Genomic DNA, 20,430 nt, shown 5'->3' with positions numbered 1-20,430 from the left:
AAGCTCAGGTGGGTGATGGCTGAGCTATAAGAGAAGGCAGGAAAGGTAGGGTAGGTTGAGGCTTGGAGGGCCAAGGATGCTGGGCTAGGGGACCTCAGGCCATGGAGAGCCATGGAAGGCTGAGAATAGGGGCTGGAGAGGCCGCTGCGATTTGAGCCCGGCTTGGGGGAGTTTCTCTGGAGCAGGGTAGGAGAGACTGGCACAAACTGGCAGAAACGAGGGCCGGAGTCTCAGACCTCAGTACTTGACGGGAGTCAGAAAGGGGGGATTCAGAATTATGAGGATTTATGTCCTTCTCTCTCCATGGGCACATTACTGACCATGAGTGGTGAACCAGGCACTGTGCTTAGGGCTGGAAGCCATGTCACTGCATCCAGCCTACAAGGGACCAGGGAGGAGGCATCAATACTCCCCTTTCGCCAGTGTGGAAACAGGCTCAGAAAGGGTCTATAACTTGCCAAAGGTCACAGACCAGTAAGTGATGGAGCAGGAGGCATGAAGCCCAGAGGTGGTTCTAAAGACCTGCGTGGTCTTCAGATCCCTGCCTCACTCCCGGAATGCCAGGGCCTACTCTAGGCCGGTCAGCATGCCTCACACGAGAAGCACTGGGCCGGGCAGAACCTCCAGCTGAGAAACAGAAGTGTTTCTGCAGCTGGACAAGGACCGGGGTGTCCTGACTCCCCGGCCAATGCTAAAGGCTTCCAGGGAATTGCCTCTATGCCCAGGCCTGGGGCCATGAGAAGTGTTTCTCTGCTGCCTCCTGTCTCCCTGCTCTGTGATGGGGAGGGAGGTTGGGGAGGAAGCGGAGGGGTGGGGTCATGCTCGGTGGGGTCTCATCGTGGGGAGCTTCTCGCAGTGTCCCTGGGCCTCCCGTCAGCGCCTGAACAGACCTACTCACTTCTTTTTGCCTCCCTCCTCCTCTTCTTGGCGACTTTATGGTCTCCTCCCTCCTAACATTTCCTTCTTTCCAGTCCCGTCTGCCTCTGAGGTCTCAGGCCCTCGTAGCTGCTCCCAGGGGTCCTGACCCCTCTCCCCATTGTCATTTGTTCCTCACTCTCCTCCACAGCACGCCCTAGTCTAGTTTTCTTGAAACTGGCTTTGATCTTGCCATGCTCTTGCTCAAGAATCTTCAGTGACTTCTCTGAGTTGCAAGCACAGACTCCTCCCACCCCTCCCAAATAGCACCAGCCTCACGGAGTCTTTCCAGAACCATTGTGATGGACTGCGCCTCCTTCCCACGGCCCCTCAGTATCCTCTTAGTACCTCTAGAGCACTGCGGTCCAATAGAAATCTAACTTGTGTGAGCCACATATGTGATTTTAAATCATCTAACAGCCACATTTTAAAAGGTAAAAAAGCAATAGGTTAAACTAGTTTTAAAGTTTTACGGAACCTAATATATCGAAAATATTACCATTTCAGCCTGTAATCAATATAAAAAATTGGAGGCATCTTATAATTTTTTAAAATACAAGTCTTCGAAATCTTATTGGACACACACAGCTCTAGAAATTTTGAGCCCAAGTTTTGAATCCCAACCAGCTCTTCCCCATTCTGTTATGTGAACGTGTGTAAGTTCCTTAGTGTTAAGGGCTGAATTGTGTCTCCCTCCCAACCCAATTCATTTGTTGAAATCCTAACCCCTAGTTCCTCAAAATGTGACTTGTTTGGAAATAGGATCTTCGCAGATGTCATTAGTTAGCATGAGGTCATACTGAAGTAGGGGGAGCCTCCTAATCTAAATAACCAGTGTCCTTATACGAAAGGGGAAATTTGGGTACAGAGACACACACACAGGTAGAATCCCATGTGAACATGAAGGCAGAGATGGGGTGATGCTTCTACAAGCCAAGGAACGCCAGAGATGGCCTGCAAACCACCAGAAGCTAGGAATTGTCACGGAACAGACTCTACCTCACAGTCCTCAGGTGGAGCCAAGCCTGCTGACACCTTGATCTCAGACTTCTAGTCTTCAGGGCTGTGAGACAAACACCTCTGTTGTTTAAGCCACCTAGTTTGCCGTACTTTGTTATGGTGGCTGTAGCGAACCAATACACTCAGCTCAGGCGAGCCTCGGTTTCCTCATCTGTAACACGGGGCTGGCAAGGCGAACAATCATGGCAGCTAATGTTGAGTGTTCACAGAGGCTCTCTCTGCAGGCATGTTCTCAGTCCTCACAATAATCATAGGAAGCTGGTACTGTTATCACCCATTTTATGGGCGGGGAAACTGGGTCCAGACAGGTTGAATAGTTTGCCTAAGGTAACTTAACTGGATTCAAACACGAGTTAGCTCCTGAGAACCCACCCGGCAGGCCACGAGTGCTAGGGGAGCATCCAGCCAGCACTTCGTCAATAGTACTATTGTTGTGGCTTTTTCGCTCACGGTGGAGCCTGCCGCGGGTATGCATGTGGTGTGGGAAGTTGAGAAAAACCTCACTTCTCTTTGTTCTTGGACTTCCCCAAGCCCCACCAGCCTAGAAACCAAAGCATTCACTTGCCCTTCAAACCTTCCCAGAAGTGACTAACCCAGAGGCCATGTTTAGAGTGGTTGAGTTTGCTTTCTATTTGGTAATTTGAGAAACAGAAAGTTAAACCTAAAGAAAATATGACAACAAGCTGAAGGGCTAGATGTGGGCGGGGTGGAACTCGGGGCCACACGCTAACCTTGAATGATGGCTGGCCTGCTGTGGGTCCATGAGCAAGCTCTCCCCTCTGCCCAGGGGGCTCTGGCTGGTTCTCTAGGACCCGGAGGGACCCCTGGCAAGGGACCCAGCCAGTGAAGGCCTCCGCCCAGGACCTGCCCCTCATTTCCCCACAGGGCTCACCAGTGGCAGCCTGGTATAGAGGAAAGAATAGGGAGTCTAGCTCTCAAATCAGTGTGGAGAACGTCAAGTGGGGCTCTGTTTCCCTATTACAGGACCAGCAAGGGGGACCAGATGCCCCAAAGGCTGCTCCCGGATGTGAATCTGAGTCTTTGTGATGTCAGAAAGTCTTCTCAGGGATGTAATGGAGACAACAACAGGTTTCTCTGTACCCTGGTCCTCCCCACGCAGGGTTAGCAAGGAATCTTACACCGCTGGGGACGTAGGTCACAGATCTGGCACCTGGGGAAGTTGCCAGTGAAGCGTGTGTGTGTGCGTGCATGTGTGTGTGTGTGTGTGTGTGTGTGTAGGGGAGGGTGTCTGTAGTCCCCCTTGGCCTGGCTGGCAAATGGCCCCTCACTCACCTCTAGCCTGGCCACGGCGAAGGGTGTGGCCTCCTCCATGTGCCAAGGTGTGATCCCACTGACCCGGGTTCTGTAATTGGTGATCTCACCTTCAGGCCGGATGAACTTGTCATAGAGCACAGCGCCGTGGTAGTCCACGAGGCTGCAACGGGCCAAGCCGCTCTCGATGCTAAAGGGCCCCAGCCCCACCATCTCGCAGTCCATGGCCACCACCTCCATGTTACTTGCCATGCTTCTCTGGTACCCTCAGATGTGCTGGAGAGCAGGTAGCAGGAAACGCATCACTCAGGGGCCAACCAAGGCCCCAGTCGTCCTCAGCCACCACCCAGCCAGTACCCTCTCCCCTGCCCTTTATCACAAATGCCACCTGGCAAAGGGAAGTTGGCCTCTTGCCACCATGTCAGCCTTCCCAGCCTGGCAGTCCCAGGACCTCTGGTCCTGCCTGGCAGCCTCAGGACCAGGAGGCCATCTGCCCTGGCCCGCCACCCTGGAGGCACGCATCGAACCCGCCATCCCAGTTCCTACCCTCACCTGCCTGCCTCCTGTGCCTCTGGTTCACGCCTGCCTCTCTGGTGCCACTTTTCAGCTACTGCAGTTCCTCTTAGCAATGACTCATCTAGGACTTCAAGCCAGGAATCCTGACTCTGTTTCAGTTTCAGGTTCATTTTCGAGTGAGGTCGGGGGCAGAAGTCTGGCACGTGGGCTGGCTGCTTTGTCTCCTTGTACTGCCGGCAGATGTGGGGAAGCTTGGTGGCTTGAGACTGGACTAACAAGGCAGCATGTCTGGCTGTCCCGCCTCTGCCCTTGTCCTCCCCCTAATCGCTCAGATGACGCTGCTGACGTGGAGGGCGTGGATTGCAACATCTTTCTTTCCTTCCTCACCCTCCGCCCACAGAATAAACATCTTTGGGATTGGAGCCGGGAAATGTCCTGCAGCGTCTGGGCCGCTACCAACCTCATGCTCTGTGAGGTTTTATGGCGCAGGAGGAGCTGGCCTTGTGGACGTCGAGGATATTAACTGGGAAGAGCAGAGAAGCAGCGAGGGGGCCCTTACAGCCTCCATTGGTTCAAGGTGCCTCAGAAATGGCCACCTGTCTGTCCTCGACGGTCTCTGCCTCCAGCTGGGCTGCCATTGTTTCGGGACAAGGAGAAGCAGGCCTGGAGGGAGCCCCCAGGCTGGCCATATTTCCTATTGGTTACTCTCCCCCTTTCTGGAACTTTGACCTCTTAGAATGGTGCCTGGCGCATAGGGAGCACTCAGTCTTTGTTGAATAAATGAGTGAGTTACAACTAGGGCAAAAACAGGATCTGCTTTCAGTGAGAAAATGGTCCATCAAATACTATGGTAAGATTCAACCATGAGCTGAGAGCCCCCCATCTTGCCTCCTAGGCCAGATTCATACAGAATAAGCACTGAGCCGTCGGATCTGATTGCCCCCCGTGGTCACAAAAATTTGTGGCTTGGAAAGAAATTTTCCCGGGTCCATGGTGTTTTCACCATGAGACATCCAAATTTAACAGACCTCAAAAATAAAACCAGCTAAACCATAAGGCATTGTCCCTGTTTGCTGTTCAGTTGGTTCAAATTTGAGGTCTGAGATTATTTTTGGTTCCCATCCCTGAATGAGCAACTTTTGCTTGAATTCAGACTCTTTGGGAACTTAATGTTTCTCAAATGCATAAACGATTGTTACCCTGATTTAGGGGGAGATGAAGCAAAATTCCCTTTACGTGAACACGCGTTGAAAAACTGACCCCCTGACTCTTCACTTGGAGTGTGGACTCCACACACACTCTGGTGATCCACACATGTCGGCGTCCCTCCCCACTGCACATCGCCCCCTCACCCCACTTGCCTCCTCAGTCTCAGACAGGACACGTCCCACCCCTCCAATTCTTGTCCCCACGGGTCCTGAGCCTGCCCTGCAGGGGGCTCCTAATCAGCATCTTTAAGTCCTCCCTGTTTTCCTCCTTTGCTCCGTGTCCCCGACCCAGTCCTCACCTGCGGCAGTCTGCTCGGTCTTCCGCCTCCATCTGCCTGCCCTGCCCTCAACTGTCCTTCAAATCCTAACAGATTGCATCTCCCACAATCTAACCTCTTGCACTGTTTGTCACAGCTCTTTGTTCAAGAACATATCATGATTTCCTGTTGTCAAAAGAAAAAAAGAAACCTAACCTCACTTCCTGTGCAGTTTCCAAGACCCTCTTTTGATCTGTCCCACGGGCCTTTCTGCTCTCATCCTGGACCACTATCCAACCGATCTTTCAAGTTTAAACCTAAATTCAAGGCCTTTGTGTATTCACATGGTGACCCCTCTCAAACCATCACAGGTCTTCCCTGCCTCCTTTGGAACGATTGGGTCATTTCTTAATTCATATTCACTGAGTTCTGGGCCTTAGGGCTAGAGGAGTAGAATCAGGTCTCTGCCTTCAGCTGGAAGAGACAGGTGGTCTCGCTATGCAGGTCAGCCCCTTCTCACCTCCTTCCACCACCATGGCTCTTTCTCTGTTCCCCCAGGGCCAGGGCGCTTGCTGTCCCATCACCAAAGCTCTTCCTCCAGGTCATCTATCCACAGCTCCCTGTGCTGGCCTCTATTAAAACTGCACCTCCTACCCCCTCCCCTGGTTTCTTCTGCGGGAATTGGCACCATCTGAAAGACCATGTATTTTATGTGTTCACTTACTATTTTCCCTCCCACTCGTTTGGTTTGCTGTGGAACACTCAGCACCAAGAACCCTGCCTGGGTCATGTTGAACTTTTTCAAATATATTATGTGCGTTGAGGTGGAACACAGGCACTGGTGAGTAGCAGAGCCTAGGAAGGAAACCCTGACCCCAGCCATTGGCCAGACCGAGCCCACAAATCTCATTGGGTCAGGTGACAGCTGCAAAGTGAGCCACTCAGGGCAAACCTCTCTGCCTTACAAGACACGTATCCTGTCACAGTTGGCCTACCTCTTGTGACAGTAGTACGTATGAGGGCTGCTACCGTGTGGCCTTCTTTGAATGTGCAGCACCAGGCACAGAGCACAGGCCAAGTGTAGGACTCATAGCAGCAGGTTTGAGACCTCCCCTATAAGCACTGGCCCTTTGAAGTCCAGCTCAGCTGTGTCCAACCTCAGCTGGGCACATACTCCTCAAATGTGTACGTGAATTTTTAAATTATATATGACAGGTTGGAACCATCTCAAATAGTCGAATGTCAGCAACTTCACGTGGTTCAGCTTAATTCACGTTGAACTGTGCTAATGGAATACATTTTAAAAACAGACATAGAAAAAGAATGAGTTTAAAACATGTACCAAATAACCATGCAAAGATGGTCAACATCACCAATCTTTGGCAGACACGGTGCCTCTAGTAATTTTTATATTTTTCCGTCCAAACCTGTTCCTGAATCTATGTAACCATCCCTTACTTGCAGTAAATTGGCTTAGTGTCACTTGTCTCGGGGTCCCTTGCTGAAGTCTTCCTATAGGCTCAATGCTTTCTGGCACAACACAGGGCCATCAATCGAAACACACTCTCATGTCTCCTGCCCACAAGTTTAATGTCTTTCCCATCTTAATTAGCACTATCACACACTGTGCCCTTAACTCTTGCAGTTTGAGGTGTGACAGGTATACATACTAGCATTTCTTTTTTCTTCTTCACAATTTCACAGATGGAGGATTTGATTTGTACTTATCATAGAAGTTAACAGACTCAGTATGCAATTATTTTCCTTTCCCTATTAGGTCGAGAACTTTTACCTTTTCACTGAAAGGAGGCACTTTATGGCTTCTCTTCAGCATATTCAAATTGCCAGCATCACTACTCTTGTGCTTTGGGGTCATTAATGAGTTATTTGATCATAAGCATGGTGGTTCTGTGGCAGTTGATCTGGTAACTGAGAGGAGCACTGCATGACTAATGGGGCAGGGGGCATCGACAGGGTGACGTTGGACGGAGATAATTCACGTGCTGGGTGGGATGGAGCAGGACAGCAATTTCATCACGCTACTCAAAATGGTACGCAATTTAAAACATTTATTTCTGGAATTTTCTATTTAATTTCGGATTGCAGTTGACTGAGGGTAAATGAAGCCATGAGTAAAGGGGGACTTACCCAAAAGAGATATTTGCACACCAATGTTCATAGCAGCATTATTCACAATAACCAAGAGTGGGAGCAACCCAGCTCTCCATCCAGGGACGAATGGATAAACCTAACGTGGCATATACACCCAGATGAATTATTCCGGCTTAAAAAGGAAATTGTGAAACGTACAACATGGATGAACTGTGATGACATCATGCTTAGTGACATAGGCCAGTCACAGAAAGACAAATATTGTAGGATTCCATTTATCTGAGGCATCTAGTCAAATTCACGGAAATAGAAAGTAGAATGGTGGTTGCCAGGGGCTATGGGGAGGAGGGAATGGGGAGTTAGTGTTAAATGGGTATAGAGTTTCAGTTTTGCAAGATGAAAAAGTTCTGGAGATCAGTGTGAATGTACTGAACAGCACCAAACTCTGCACTTAAAAATGGTAAAGATGAGAAATTTTATGGTGTGTATTTTGCAACAATTAAAACTAAAAAAATTTGAAGATGAGAGTCCATAGATTCAGAGAAAAACAAGTTAAATAAACTTGTGCTCTCTATAATAGGGCAGTTAAAAAATCTTAAACTGTACAAATTCTGTACTCTAGTTTCTTGCCACCTCCCAAAGTGTCCTCTTGAAAGCTGCACACCTCAAAGGCCAAAGCACCCAGCAAGACTGTGTCCCAGCGTCCCCAATCCCTCCACCAAGCCACCCTCCCACCCTGGCTTGAGGATTTACAAAAAGGGCCACTTCACCAACTTTTCCAATTAAGTTTTATTCTAGAACAGTCTTACAACAATGCTGATTTAATACCCAGGACATTTCTGGAACACTGGTAACAGCTCCATCTTCCTTCAACTCGCAGACAAAAGAATTGAAGCTACTGCTCAGCTGTGAGTTTGGCATCAGCTATGAACTCTTAAGGAACCCAGAACAAAGTCCTGGAGCCAGGCCAGCAGTGGTCAGTGACTCAGCCAGCTCCTTGCTCAGTGGACGGGGAAAGCTGCTGACCGAACGATCTGCGGCCCCGGTTGGAAGTAGTGTGGTTTCAGTAGTGTTTCTTCCTTCTTGGCCCTGCTGTTTCTCTGACAGACATGAAAAAACAGTCACCTCCCGCACACATCAGAGGGATGCAGAGTACACACGGGTCACACAGCGGTAGAGAGTGGTGAGAAAGATGTGAGCCCTGAACCTCCACGCTGTGTCCTCACCCTGGCCCAGTGTCCCACCTGCTGGAACAGCCAAGCAAGGACAGTTCTGTCTGGGCCGAAGCCCCTCGACCAGGTGTGACCCTGAAGAGGCTGCAACTAATCCTTCAGGGAAAACAGCAGCTCAAGCGGAACAGGGCGCTGTGTGCCGGGCGTGCTGAGTGCTAGCATTTCGTCCTCTCGACGTCCCTATGAGGTAGGTCATATTATTTTCCCCATTTTATAGATGAGGGAACAGGCTCAAGAGTGAAGTCACATACTTGCTTAAGGTCTCAAAGCTATTATGTGACAAGCAACGACGGGGCTCAAAGGTCTATATGAGGTCTCTTCGTTACCCTAACACCCTAAAACTGCACCTTAGGAAACAGGGAAGGAGGGATGAGGGATGAAATCCCGAGACCATTTTTAAAAATTTGGGAGGAAATCCAACCACCACAGTGATTATCAAAGTGTCTGAGGGGGGACTGGCCCGAGGGTGGGTACACTGCATAGCTGCCCTGCCCCAGCCCCAGCAGACATGCAGACTCCACTCCCCTACAGACTGGTGGCCTTGCTCTTAATAAAAGTCCCTTGGGTGCCATTCTGCACAGGAGTTCCAGAATTCAAATTGCTGCCTCGTTTCTCAGGCTTTTGCTTAAGAGAACCTAGTGCTGAGTAGGCAGGAGAAATGCTTGATTTGGGTCAAAATACATATGCTAGTCTCCACCCAAATCTTATGCACTTTCCCTCCTGGAACAGTGCTTGGTGCTCCCAGTGCCAAGCAGAGGGGCAGTTCCCCAGGAGCCTGTGGGCTCTGCTGTGCCATCGGAGCCTGGCACAGTTCCCTCGAGGGCTGCTGCCAGAGTTCCATTTGGAGAGAAAGGGAGACTGGTCTCCTGAGTGGCCTTAGCGCTAAAGCTTCAGGGCATGTTTACTCTGCACCTGACATAACTCTGGAGGAAGAGGTAGGTGGTGGAACAGGAAGAGGCCTTGACCCCAAGTCACCGAGTCTGGAAGAACAGCCCCACCCTCCCAAGGAGACATTATCCCTTTAGATAGCACAGCTTGGGGGTAGGGAAGCTGACAGCCTGGGACAGTCTTGGCACACACCCTACTCCTGCAGGGGCCCTAGTACATACTCCACCTGACATTTTTATGGTGTCTGTAAAGTGCCATTAGCTAAACCACAGGGTAGGGGGACCAACAGTCCAGGACAGGAGAGGGCTGTGCCATGGGCACACACAAGGGTCAAGAGGGATAATCCCAACTCCTTGGACCCTGGAGGAAGCTGGCTGCACCCTGCCCTGCCCAGATGAGGTGCTTTTCCCGCCCCACTCCCCACACCGGGAGGCCACCAGCAAACTTCTCCTCCCTCACGCCCTCCCGTCCTGTGCCTCCCCTGTGCCTCCACTGGTGCCCTGGGCCAGGTCCTCAGGCCAGTACTGGTCCTCCATATACTGCTCCACGTCCGTGCTGCTGTCAGGCTCTTTGTCCTCAGGGTGGGTCCAGAGGCTGCTGGCCTCCTGCTGTTCCCACTGCACCTCCACCAGCCGGTACAGCTCCATGGCTGTCATGGCATCTTCCACTGACGAGTGCCCGTGCTGGCCCACCTGCGGACGAGAGCCCACGTCAGTGCCCACAATCCTGGACAGAGGCCTGTCACCCGGCTCTGTGCACGCCCAACACCATGCACTCTCCGAACAGGGCAGTCGGGCATGGTGCAGTGAGAAGGGTGTGGGTTTTGGTCAGACAGAAAGGTGCTGAAATCCCAGCTGCAGCACACACCATCCAGCTTCTTTGAGCTGTTTCTTCAACTGTAGAACAAAGGCCTGAAGAACAGATGAACGTGAAGCACAGTAGGGGCAGGAGTTAGCAGCTGCCCCTGACTGAAGGATCCATCTCATTGTAGGAGATGGACTTCTAGATGCAAATGCAGACAGAGCCTGGAACTGGGTGGGGGATCAGCCTGGACAGATGCATACACAGGGGAAGGATGCTGGAGAGAAGCACCCAGGGCTGCACGTAGGTGAGGAGGCCTGTGCTTTACTAAGGTCCCCAGGACCCGCGCTGGGTTAGGAGGGATGACAAGGAGCTGGAGGCACCGCCCCACAGCCCTGTCCGTGGCGTGATTGGCACAGGGGCCAGACCTTCCCGCTCCCGCACCTGGATCTTCTTGTGCAACAGCTGCAGGGCCAGGTCCTTAAGAGACACACGGGTCCGGGTGTGGAGGCCGGGCTGGCTGAGGAGGTTGGGCACGTAAGTGGTGTCCCGGGTCTGGCTCCGCGGGTGGACGTACTTGAGGGCCTGGAAGTCGTTGTGCAGGGCGTGCCCCACCACCACCTTGCCCTTCAGGAGTTTGAGGATCTGTGAGCCAAGAAAGGAGTCAGGAAGGGCCCCTGTCAGCCTGGCACAAGATCAGTGGGTGCACAGGTCGCTCTGGAGGAAGGCAGAATGGAGACGGGGGGCTGTGAGCTCCAGTCAACCAGGCTGCCCAAGTTTCAACCCAGACCCTTCGACGTACTACTGAAGAGAAGCTGGGGTGCACTTCAGCTCTCCGGACCTGTAAATTGGAATGTTGCCAACGCTCCGTGGCTAGTCATGAGCATTCAAGATTTTCAGGGGCAAGTCTTCTAGTTCTTCCATACGAGCAACTCTCACCTGCTGCACACGCTTCTCTCAGCCTGAAGACTTCCCCAACCCTCCCGCCCCTCCCACACCTGGCTCCTCTCACAGAAGGTCTCAGCTCACACGTCAGGAGGCCGCCCCATGCCTCCCCCATCGACATCTCCTACAGGGGATTCATCGCACTTTCTGAGTACACATTTAGCTCTGGCACAGTCTACCCACTCCCACCGTCAGCTCACTGTAAACACGCAGGGACTGTGTTTGACTTCACTGGTGATGCTCAGTGAAAACTCAGCACACAGGAGGTGATCCTGGGTGAAGTCCAGAGCCATGCCTGGCCCTGGAGACACACCATATTCAGCACCATACACAGTCCTCATCTTCAGGATCCCGTCTCTGCCTCTCCGCCACATAGGCTCTACTTCTCACCCTCTAAACCTGCTGCCTTGCCCAGCTCTGACCATCTGCATGATGTGTACCTCTCTCCCCTGTCTTCTACACTCCTTAGGTCCCAGGGAGGCCATGTCTATGGCCAGAGGCCTGCAAACCCTCCAGCCCCCTTTGCTGGGGGGTGGAGGGTTTATCACCAGCCACTGGCATCCCATGGCCTGCCTCTGCTGGCAACGTATGGTCTCTTGCTAAAGTGGGCTCTCACAGCAGGTGGATGAGGCACATTTAGACTTTAGTGGTAGGGCAATGACACTGTTCTAGACTCTCCCCACAGCCCTCCAGCCATTCAGTGGGAATGGATCAAGCACACTCGCACTGGCTCAGAGTCCGGGCAGACAGAAAGTGCTTCTGCTCTTGGGAGCACCACCACCCAGGCTGAAGTCAGTAGTGGGAAGCTGAGAACTCGCCACAGGCCTCCCTTTCTGTTGCTTCTATTCCTGATCAGCCTGCTTGATAAATAACCTTCAGATCTTTTGAAAAATATGCTTAGGCCCTATCTTAGGTGAAAAAGGAGGATATATAATGCTGTGTACCAGTATTTCCCAAATTTCCCTAGCCCCAATGACCCAGAAACATCGAGTAGTTCTGCTATAATCCTTGTTTTGAAAATGCAAAATGTTCCATGACTGATATATTAGAACATCACTTGAGAATAGCACTTGATCTTGCCCTTGATTAAGTGAAAGTAGGAAACTGCACCCAGCTGAACTGAGCCACATGGGGACGCACAAAAGGCACACCCCTCACACACTTACAGTGAGCTTCGCTCACCTGTGCGAGTAGCCAGAGCTCACAGCTGGCATCCCCGCTTTCTGTCTGATTTCAGGTAACTCCTTTGACCACTCCACCGTAACGCAAGCTGCAACCCTTCTGACATCCACCTCTGCAAAGAAACTGCAGGTCCTTTTCAAGGTAAAGTGCCATCCGTATTGGTATATTTATACATTTCTTAACCATTTAATTGTGCAGAACTGTGCTACCCTTGCTATTAGGTTTCCATACTTTTATTTTTAGGGTGTCACTGATGACATTTTTTGGGTGTTGCGTCTCTAACCCCATTTCTCCTGAAACTCTGAAGTTTCTATAAGTTTGCAGTGTGAGGATTTTTTGGCAAGTGCTCAGCAGCGCCCTCTCCAGGCCTAGAGACCTAAGGGATCAGAATTTTCACAGAAGGATCTGGGTACAAGGACCAAGATTGTTAATAAGGCTTTAGGTATTGTTTTGGTTTTTTTTAGGTGTTTCTTAGGCTCAAGCACGTTTGGGAATTTCTGATATGTTAGTGTGGTCCTAACCACTAATTAATTTTCTTCAAAGCATTGAAAAACTAACATAAGGAAATATACTAAAACATTCACACCTGAAGGTGATAGCACTTTGGGCCTTACAAATTTTATACAGATATCTAATACTTTTATAACAGAAAAGAAAATGTAAAATGTAAGCTGTGTCACACCTTGCAGTTCGCACAGCCTATCCACAAACATGATCATGTGTGACTCCCCGGCGATTCTCATATTGCAGGTAGGTCAGGATTTTTACTCACCTTTCCATGGAGAAGGAACCCACTGGAGAAGTTAAGAAGCTTTCCCAAGGTCTCTTTGCTTCCAGTGGCAAAGTGGTGACTCAAACCCAGGGCTGCTTTTTGCAGCCCATCACACCAACCCAGACAGGTCCCCACCCTGCCCTCACCTCTTTCTGGGCCACCTGGAAGGGGATGGCCTTGCGCATGTGCTGCCGAGTGATGCCGCTCCAGCGAGTGCGGTAGTCCACGATGGGCATCTCAGGCCTGACGTACTTGTCATAGAGGACGTCGCCATGGTAACTCACCACGGAGCAGCGGGCCAGCTCACTCACCCGCCCTCGGGGTCCTGTGCCCACCATCTCACAGTCGATAGCCACGCACTTGCTGGGCAGGGGCCCGGTGCATACCCTGGGAGTGGGCTTTCTGCTGCATGGGGCACCTCCAGGTCCAGCCCTAGGACGCTGCCTCCCGTTGCTGGCAGCCTGAGGGCCTGACGGTGCTTCCGAGAGCATGGGCGCCTCCGAAGACATGGGCGGTGGGGAGGACCCTGGGTCCGGGGCTGTGCTCAGCAGCCCCTGCCCCTGCAGTAAGGCCTTCCGGGCCATGAACCGCTGGTGCTGTCGGCTCTTTCTCTTGTGCTTTCTCCGAAGCACATCCTTGGCATTCGAGCTGGCCAGCAAAGGGCATAGGCACTGCGCAGGCTCGTGGGCTTCCCGGGGTACCATGCCAATCTGCTCATCACTCGGGGCAAGGAAGGCCTGGGAGGTAATCTTCCAACGGGGCAGCAACCTGGAGAGAGAACACACGGGGCAGAGGGGCTGGGTGAGGAGTGGGCCGGGCCAGCCTCCCTCCTGCGGTTCTCCCTGCCTGGCCTGCTCTAGAGCCTGTATTTTGTTTCAGGCTCCTAGACTGAGTCAAAGACTTACTTTAATCATAATTGCACTCGTAAAATCCTACCGTATGCTAACTACTGCTCTAAGTACTTTCCATGGAATCACTAACCTTCCCAACAACCCAAACAAACTGTTATCCTCATATTACTGGTAAAAAAAAAAGCCTGGGGCATAGAGGTTAAATAACTTGCTCAATTAATGAAACAAAAGCTGATATAAACCCAGAGTCCCTGCTATCTGCCAGACTGTGGAGACTGCAGAACTGGAGGTGACCGTGACCTCAGTGAACTCCTGGTTTGGCGGAGAGAGGGGGGTAGTCAGAAACTTGCTGAGGATGGGAGCGAGGGACTAGGGACAGGCACCTGACTCACTTGGCCAGGTACGGGAACAGGCAGAATCACTGGGTTAGGGACGTCCTGGCAATGGAGGGGACACTTTGAAGGGTTTCAGGAAGGTCTCGCAGGAGCCCAGAGAGGGAAGGGTATCCGCACAGACACAAAGCCCAGGAGGCAAAGCACATCATTGTAGAGGGCAAGGAACCTGGTGCAGCAATTAATTTCAAAGCAAAGAGGGCGGGGGGAGAAGGGTGGATAGCGAGATACAACTGCTCCTGAAGGGAGGTAAAATTGGGGGCTTAATCCAGAGATGAACTGGGAACCATGAATCTACCTAGTTTTAGGGAGAGGGTGACTGGATCACCACTGCATCGTAGGAATAGGTCTGGAGAAGATAAGAATCTGAGCAACAGCAGAGATGAAGAGAAATGGGAGGAAGAGGGGCGGCGATGTGTCATCTGGTGATGCGTGGGCCAGGGTGAGGCACAGTGACCCATCCTGCATTCTCCCCTTGCTTGCTCATCCCTTCTCCAAGAAGCCTCCTCCCTTTTAAAAGCGTTTTTAATGATAACCTACTTTCTCGTATTGACAAGTCACATATTAGAGCTGACAAATCCTGAACCTCATTCAGTTTGCTTCCGCCCAGCACTGGGGACAACAAGGCCTAAGAAGCCAGAGACTGACCTCTGTGGGGGAAGAGGGCCCTTTCTCTTCACTGGGAGGGCTGAGGGTCCTGCAGGTCAGGAGCGGAGGCAGGGTCTAGGGTTGGTGGCCTTCCTGTCCCTGCTGGCAAGGTTTCAAAGAAACCAGAAATAGGTTCCCTGAGAAAAGGTCTCAGTGGCCTGGTGTTTCAAGAGAGGAGGGCAGTCTTCAAAGCCAGCAATTATTGAGGGCACACCTCCCCTACCCCGGGCCCCCAGATGAGCTCTGTAACATTACTGTTATGGTAAGGACAAACACAAGTCTGTCTCCAGCCGGGTGCCTACGCTTTGGGGATCAGCTGCCACCAGGCCTTCCCGCAGGGGCCCTGGCCTAAGGGAACGGCCGCCCCAGCGTAGTCCTCAGAGCAATGGCCCCGCTAAGTCCGGACCGCCTGTGGCATCGGGGCTACCAATCTGCTGGCTGATCAGGGAGGCAGCGGGCAGTTAGTTCCAGACCCTGCTCTGGCACTGACGAGCTGGACAAACGGGACCGGGTCGCCGTCCCCTCCACCATAAAACAAGGACCTATTAGACCGCGAGCTGGACTAGGTAGGTTAGGGGCTTGCCCAAAGCAGCTCATTACCGGAAGCGATGAAGACCTCGGTTTACCTGCGCACCTCAACTGCCATTTTGGGGAACGCGGCCTGAGAACCCGCATTTTGAAGAGCGTGCGGCCCCACCCCCAAGCCAGGAAACTAACAATCGCCCGAGTCTGAGGAGACCTGGCTCCGCGAGACGCTGCCCGCGGAGGGGCTCGGGGTCCCTCGTGGGTCATTCACGGGCCGCCGCGGGGCCGGCCGGAAGCGTCCGCCAGGCCGGGCCCCGGACCCCCGAGCAGGGCGGGGACTTGGCACAGGCGGCGGCCCGGCGCGGCCTGCGCACCCGCCGACTCGGAGAACCGGTTGGCCAGGTTCCGGCGTCGCCCGCCGCGGGCCCGGGCCGCACACGCGCGCGGGGACCCGCTCGACCCCCGCTGTTCCCACTAGGGTCCCCGCGATCACCTGAAGCCGGGGCGCGTACGCCGCTGTCCGCACGTGGCTTCCCGGCAGCCGGCAGCTCCCACAAGCCCGGGCAAGCCCCGCTCCGGCTGCCCGCCTATTGGTTCGCTGAACGGCAGCGCCCGCCTAAGGCCTCTTGTGATTGGCTCGCTGGGAGAGTCTGGCTCTCTGTGGGTAGGCGCGCGGCAGCAGGAGGGGCGGGGATTCCGAAAGGGGCGTGGCTCGTGAGCTTGCCCGGCCGAGTCCGCGGGAAATTTTAAAGAGACCGCAGCGGAGCGTAACCTCCACTCACCGGGTTCGCGCTCTGATGTGTTCCCCCGTCTCCAATGCACCCCGCTCCCTGGGTCGGGATGTGGGCTCCTGTGAAGTCCGTGCCTCCAAAGGCCGAATGACTTAGAGAGTACACACCCACATTTGCCGAATGTTAATAATCCTATCTCCTCGGGTGTCGTGGGGATTCAGTAAAGTAATATGAATGATGGGTACTAAAGAAAGGTTTTTTAAAGTCAGGTTTGCTCCTTTGGCACTATTTTTTTCACTTATCCTTTTGCCATGCTTTCCTCATAACTATTACGTTCCTACTATGGGCGGAGCACTGGGACCCAGAACAGCCTCTGACTAGTTAGTTGCTCACCGCATGGTGCCCTAACAGAAAGGATTAACAGATAATTCGGTGCATCGCGAATAATAAGAACGATAATAAATAGTTCACATTGATTGTGAGCGCTAACTGCGTGCCAGGCAACATACGCATTTAATCTGCACAAGAACCCTCTGAGATATGTACTATTATTATTTCTAGTTTACAGGTAAAGAACTTGACACTTAAGGAGACACAGCCAGGGTCCAAACGAAGACCCTTACCAGAACACTCCGATGCCTCCTAGCTCCATGTTGCGAGCAGAAATGGCCTCGCAAAGGTAGCTAGAAGGCTAGGGATACATGTGTTGAGGAACCTACTCTTTTTGAAGGCTTTGGGGAGCTGGGAGGAGTTTAAGCCAGAACTGGTTCACTAGCAATTTGGAGAAACTCACTCTGGCCGCAGTGTAGAGAGGAATGGATTAGGCCTGGAGAAAGAGGGGTTGGGGGATGACTGTGAACATCCAGGCAAGGGAAGATCCTGGTGGTCGGAGTGGTAGAGACGATGAAGAACGAGGGACAGAGTTCAGAGCTTCACAGGAAGCAACATTGACAGGACAGAGATGCTGAGCAACTGTCTCCAGACATGGAGGCTTTGTGAGAGGTACCTCTGGGGGCAAGGACAGTTTTAAGAGAGTCAGTATCCCAATCCTCAAATCCCAGGGGACGGGACCCGAAAGCATGCCTGGAGCCCTTGGGGTTCCGCTTCCTTCTCCCCTTTCATAACCAGCCATCTCTCACTTTCCAAAGGAAAGTCCCCCTCCCCGCATTCTGAAGCCTGCTCCGCTGCGTCTCCCTGGGAAATAAAAATAGTCTCCAGGGAGGAAAAAACATAAGGCAGTTCTAAATATGGCTTTTTATTGAGGACCCGTCTATAAGAATGTTTCTACAAGGCAGGTGGTTTCTGATTCGTTGCTTTCACTACAATCCAAGGAGGTGTTAATCATATTGTCAGCTAATAGGCCATTAAAATATTTTTTGAGGCTAGACAATTATCAGAAATTAAAAGAACGGAGAGATACAGCCAGAATAAACCTCCTTCCACTTCTATCTGCTTTTTCTGTGAGCAATGTTTCATTGGTGCTTATGTTAATAAGAACAAAATAGAAAGTCCACTCTTTCTCATCATTGCAACAAGTAATATTCATCCCTGGATTTATAAACTTAATGGGAAAATAACTGGCTCGATCTATCTTCTTAAGATATACTTTCAATGGCATTCCTAATGAAAATTTACTTTTTATGGTTAAAGATTATTGCTCATATAATGAAATGCTATATACAGTATTTGTTATGTGATCAAATGTAACTACAAATAATTGCAACAATTATTTCAGTTGGAAGGAAAACAGTGAACACTTAGAACCTTACCGGTCACGGTTAGAGTTAACAAGTTCAAATTTATATACATAATTTTGTGACACATTGGGCGTGCCAGAAAATATTGCCAGGCTTGAAAATATATTATGCTAGGACTAAACTCTGTAGCAGAAGTAGAATGGAAATATAAGTTCAAGAAGAAAAAAAAGAATGTTGTGTACAATATAGAAATAAAACGCAAATCTGGATTTAGTAAGGAGAGACTTTATTTGAAAGGATTATTGGGGAAGGGAGCATTAAAGAGGAGAGGGGAGCAGAGAATTACTGCGACAGGGAGAATGCTCTGACCATAACATCAGCCAGCTCCTAACGGATAAGCAGAAAAAGTTTTCTTTTACGTGGAGGAGCCACCAAAACTAGAAAGAACAGGATCTGGGGAGGTGAGATGAACAGGAGGGATCTGATCCAGTATCCGGATAGTAGATCTGATAGTAGATCTGATAGTAGATTAGAGATTGTTTCACCCTCAGGCCAGGCTGTTCTCTGGAAGGATTGTCAATGGGCTCTGGCCGAGGGTGGCCCTAGTTCAGGAACCCAGGGGAAGAAGAAAAACTTAACCAAAGTTTGGTTAACAAGCATTGTGTCCCAGTTGGTCACTGCACCCAGCAGTTCGGCTCATCACCGATGAGACAGAGAGTGAGAATTTGGAAGGTCTGTGCCATGCCTTGTCACAGGCAGGAATCCATGCGTCTAATCTCAGTCACGTGGGGCAGGGTATTTCTTTGCAGTAAGACATTTCCAGAACACAAAGGGGTAGGAGAGATTTCCTAACCATCACTCGTTCCAGGAACACAGGGTTCAGGGGAAATTCAACATTGTAATAAGAGTTTTCTCATGCACTTTTAAAATGGATAATGTAGGTATCAAATTGCTTTGATATTTAAGCTCTATTGCATTCATTTAAAGGCACTTTTTAAAAAGATGATATTTAAAATATATCACTTAGACTAATGGGATTATGATAAAAAATATCATCAAGAAAAAAAAGTTAAAGGTCCCCAGGTATGCAATATGGATGGCACAATAGTGGCCTCTTGGCTGTGGATGGCAGTGTCTTCAAGCAAACTTTAGGGACTTTACACTCCCACTTCTGGGGTGAACGTACCCCCTGCTTTCTCAATGACTAGGGCTTGTACAGAACCCCTTTGAGCTGGAGCTTGGTGGGACAAAGCCTATAACCCAAGCCCTGCCCCTATGGACCCCACCCGCTGCCCCTCCACCTGATCAGTCCGGGTGCATCTGAGACATTGGACTTGATCTGTTTTGCACTTACTCATCATTATTGCCACAGTCAAAGCGCCATTCTGCTGGCCTTGCATACCTGCTTTAAGGACTGCTGGACCAGGTGCAGATGTGAAGTGGGGTGTCAATCTGGTTATTTTTTAGAGCAGTGATTTTTTTAAGCCTGGTCCCAGAACAGCAGCCTAGACATCACTGGGGAATGGGTTGGACCTACTAACTCAGAAATTCAGGGGGTGGGGTCCAACTTTCTGTTTGAAGGAGCTGATTGACGGAAAGCTTTCTAGATGTATGCTCAAGTTTCAGATTCCTTGTTTAGAGGGGATGGAGCTGACAGAACTCTGGGAGCCAAATGCAAATAGTTCATTCATTTTATTAAAGCTGATTCCCTCTCTGTCGGCATTCTTGATCCAACAGTGACTTTGGACCTACCTGGACACAGCCGGTCCCCAAGATATTTATGGTACCTTCCCTCGACTGAGAATTTCCAGTGTTCTTAGACCCATCCAGATTAAGCGTCACATGACTGATTTTTTAATGGATAATTGGAGGGTTTTGATCCTGGGGAATTTTATTTTCCACTGATACGTTTTCTATTCTAGACTTGTTTCTTCACACATAAAATTAATACTAAAATCGGTGACTCCGTCACAGCTGAACATTGAAATCGCCTGAGGAGAGTTAAAAAATACGAAGCTTGGGTCATACCCCAAGATTCTGATTTAGCTGGTTTGAGGCGGGGCCTGAACGAGATTTTTAAAACTCACTGGGTGGCTAGTTTGCAGCCAAGACGGGAATCACCGCTAAAGCGCAGCTACTTAAGTAATCCACCAGAGGGCGCTGCCGCCTTACACTTCCAGGGAACCAGATAAAAGTGCTAAAAACCGGGAAACAAAAGAAAAAAATAAACAAATGGGACTACATCAAACTAAAAAGTTTAGTACAGCAAAGGAAACCATCAACCAAGGTAAAGAGACAACTATCCGAATGGGAAAATATATTTGCAAGCAACACCTCCAATAAGGACCTAATATCCAAAATATACAAAGAACTCATTTGTCTCAATAACAACAACAACAACAACAACAACAACGACGACAACAAATGATCCAATCAAAAAATGGGCAGAGGACCTGAACAGACACT

At 50.7% G+C, this 20,430-nt stretch overlaps 3 protein-coding genes and 1 long non-coding RNA gene across 9 annotated transcripts in view; 2 read left to right on the top strand and 2 right to left on the bottom strand.

The window, feature by feature from the left end:
- Positions 1-4,045, bottom strand: part of ISG20 (interferon stimulated exonuclease gene 20) — an 11,335-nt gene extending 7,290 nt beyond the window's left edge. Inside the window, exons 1-2 of one of the 3 annotated variants that reach the window (XM_025049741.1) lie at positions 3,760-4,045; positions 3,318-3,483 (exon numbers count right to left, since the gene is read on the bottom strand). In XM_025049741.1, the coding sequence (XP_024905509.1) occupies positions 3,318-3,483; positions 3,760-3,893 (300 nt within the window). In that variant the 5' untranslated portion in view covers positions 3,894-4,045. Of the gene's footprint in view, positions 1-3,228; positions 3,484-3,759 lie in introns of all 3 variants that reach the window. The other 2 variants (XM_015593341.2, XM_025049743.1) reach the window with 2 other exon arrangements.
- LOC112483110 overlaps positions 1-8,238 on the top strand; it is an 11,764-nt gene extending 3,526 nt beyond the window's left edge. Inside the window, exon 2 of the long non-coding RNA XR_003047519.1 lies at positions 4,124-8,238. This is a non-coding gene — a long non-coding RNA (uncharacterized LOC112483110). The remainder of the gene's footprint in view (positions 1-4,123) is intronic.
- AEN (apoptosis enhancing nuclease) lies at positions 8,075-16,144 on the bottom strand. Of its 4 annotated transcripts, XM_025049727.1 has the most exons (5): positions 16,030-16,128; positions 15,012-15,113; positions 13,267-13,888; positions 10,666-10,866; positions 8,075-10,112 (listed from the first exon to the last, which is right to left on the bottom strand). In XM_025049727.1, the coding sequence occupies exons 3-5, from the start codon at positions 13,822-13,824 to the stop codon at positions 9,876-9,878; spliced, it is 996 nt and encodes a 331-aa protein (XP_024905495.1). In that variant the 5' UTR covers positions 13,825-13,888; positions 15,012-15,113; positions 16,030-16,128; the 3' UTR covers positions 8,075-9,875. The 4 variants fall into 4 exon arrangements, with proteins under 4 accessions (XP_024905495.1, XP_006905318.1, XP_015449654.1 ...); XM_006905256.3 differs by lacking the exon at positions 15,012-15,113 and having other exon boundaries at positions 16,030-16,144; XM_015594168.2 differs by lacking the exons at positions 15,012-15,113; positions 16,030-16,128 and adding an exon at positions 15,638-15,996.
- Positions 8,584-20,430, top strand: part of DET1 (DET1, COP1 ubiquitin ligase partner) — a 51,531-nt gene continuing 39,684 nt past the window's right edge. The window contains exons 1-2 of the mRNA XM_015594165.2: positions 8,584-8,719; positions 12,404-12,489. The gene's annotated coding sequence lies outside the window, so the exon portion shown is untranslated. The remainder of the gene's footprint in view (positions 8,720-12,403; positions 12,490-20,430) is intronic.

Source organism: Pteropus alecto, unplaced genomic scaffold, assembly GCF_000325575.1.
Source record: "Pteropus alecto unplaced genomic scaffold, ASM32557v1 scaffold60, whole genome shotgun sequence".
Classification (NCBI taxonomy): domain Eukaryota; kingdom Metazoa; phylum Chordata; class Mammalia; order Chiroptera; family Pteropodidae; genus Pteropus; species Pteropus alecto.
Note: the sequence above shows the minus strand (reverse complement) of the source record. Positions and strands in the feature narration are given on the sequence as shown.

Bases quoted from the DNA above. Each gene is read 5' to 3' on its own strand.
- AEN (XM_015594168.2), bottom strand. From the start codon at position 15,657: ATGGCAGTTGAGGTGCGCAG. The intron at 13,889-15,637 runs GTAAACCGAGGT...TTCTCTCTCCAG, and splicing joins ATGGCAGTTGAGGTGCGCAG to GTTGCTGCCCCGTTGGAAGA. The intron at 10,867-13,266 runs GTGAGGGCAGGG...CTTGGCTCACAG, and splicing joins TCCAGGTGGCCCAGAAAGAG to ATCCTCAAACTCCTGAAGGG.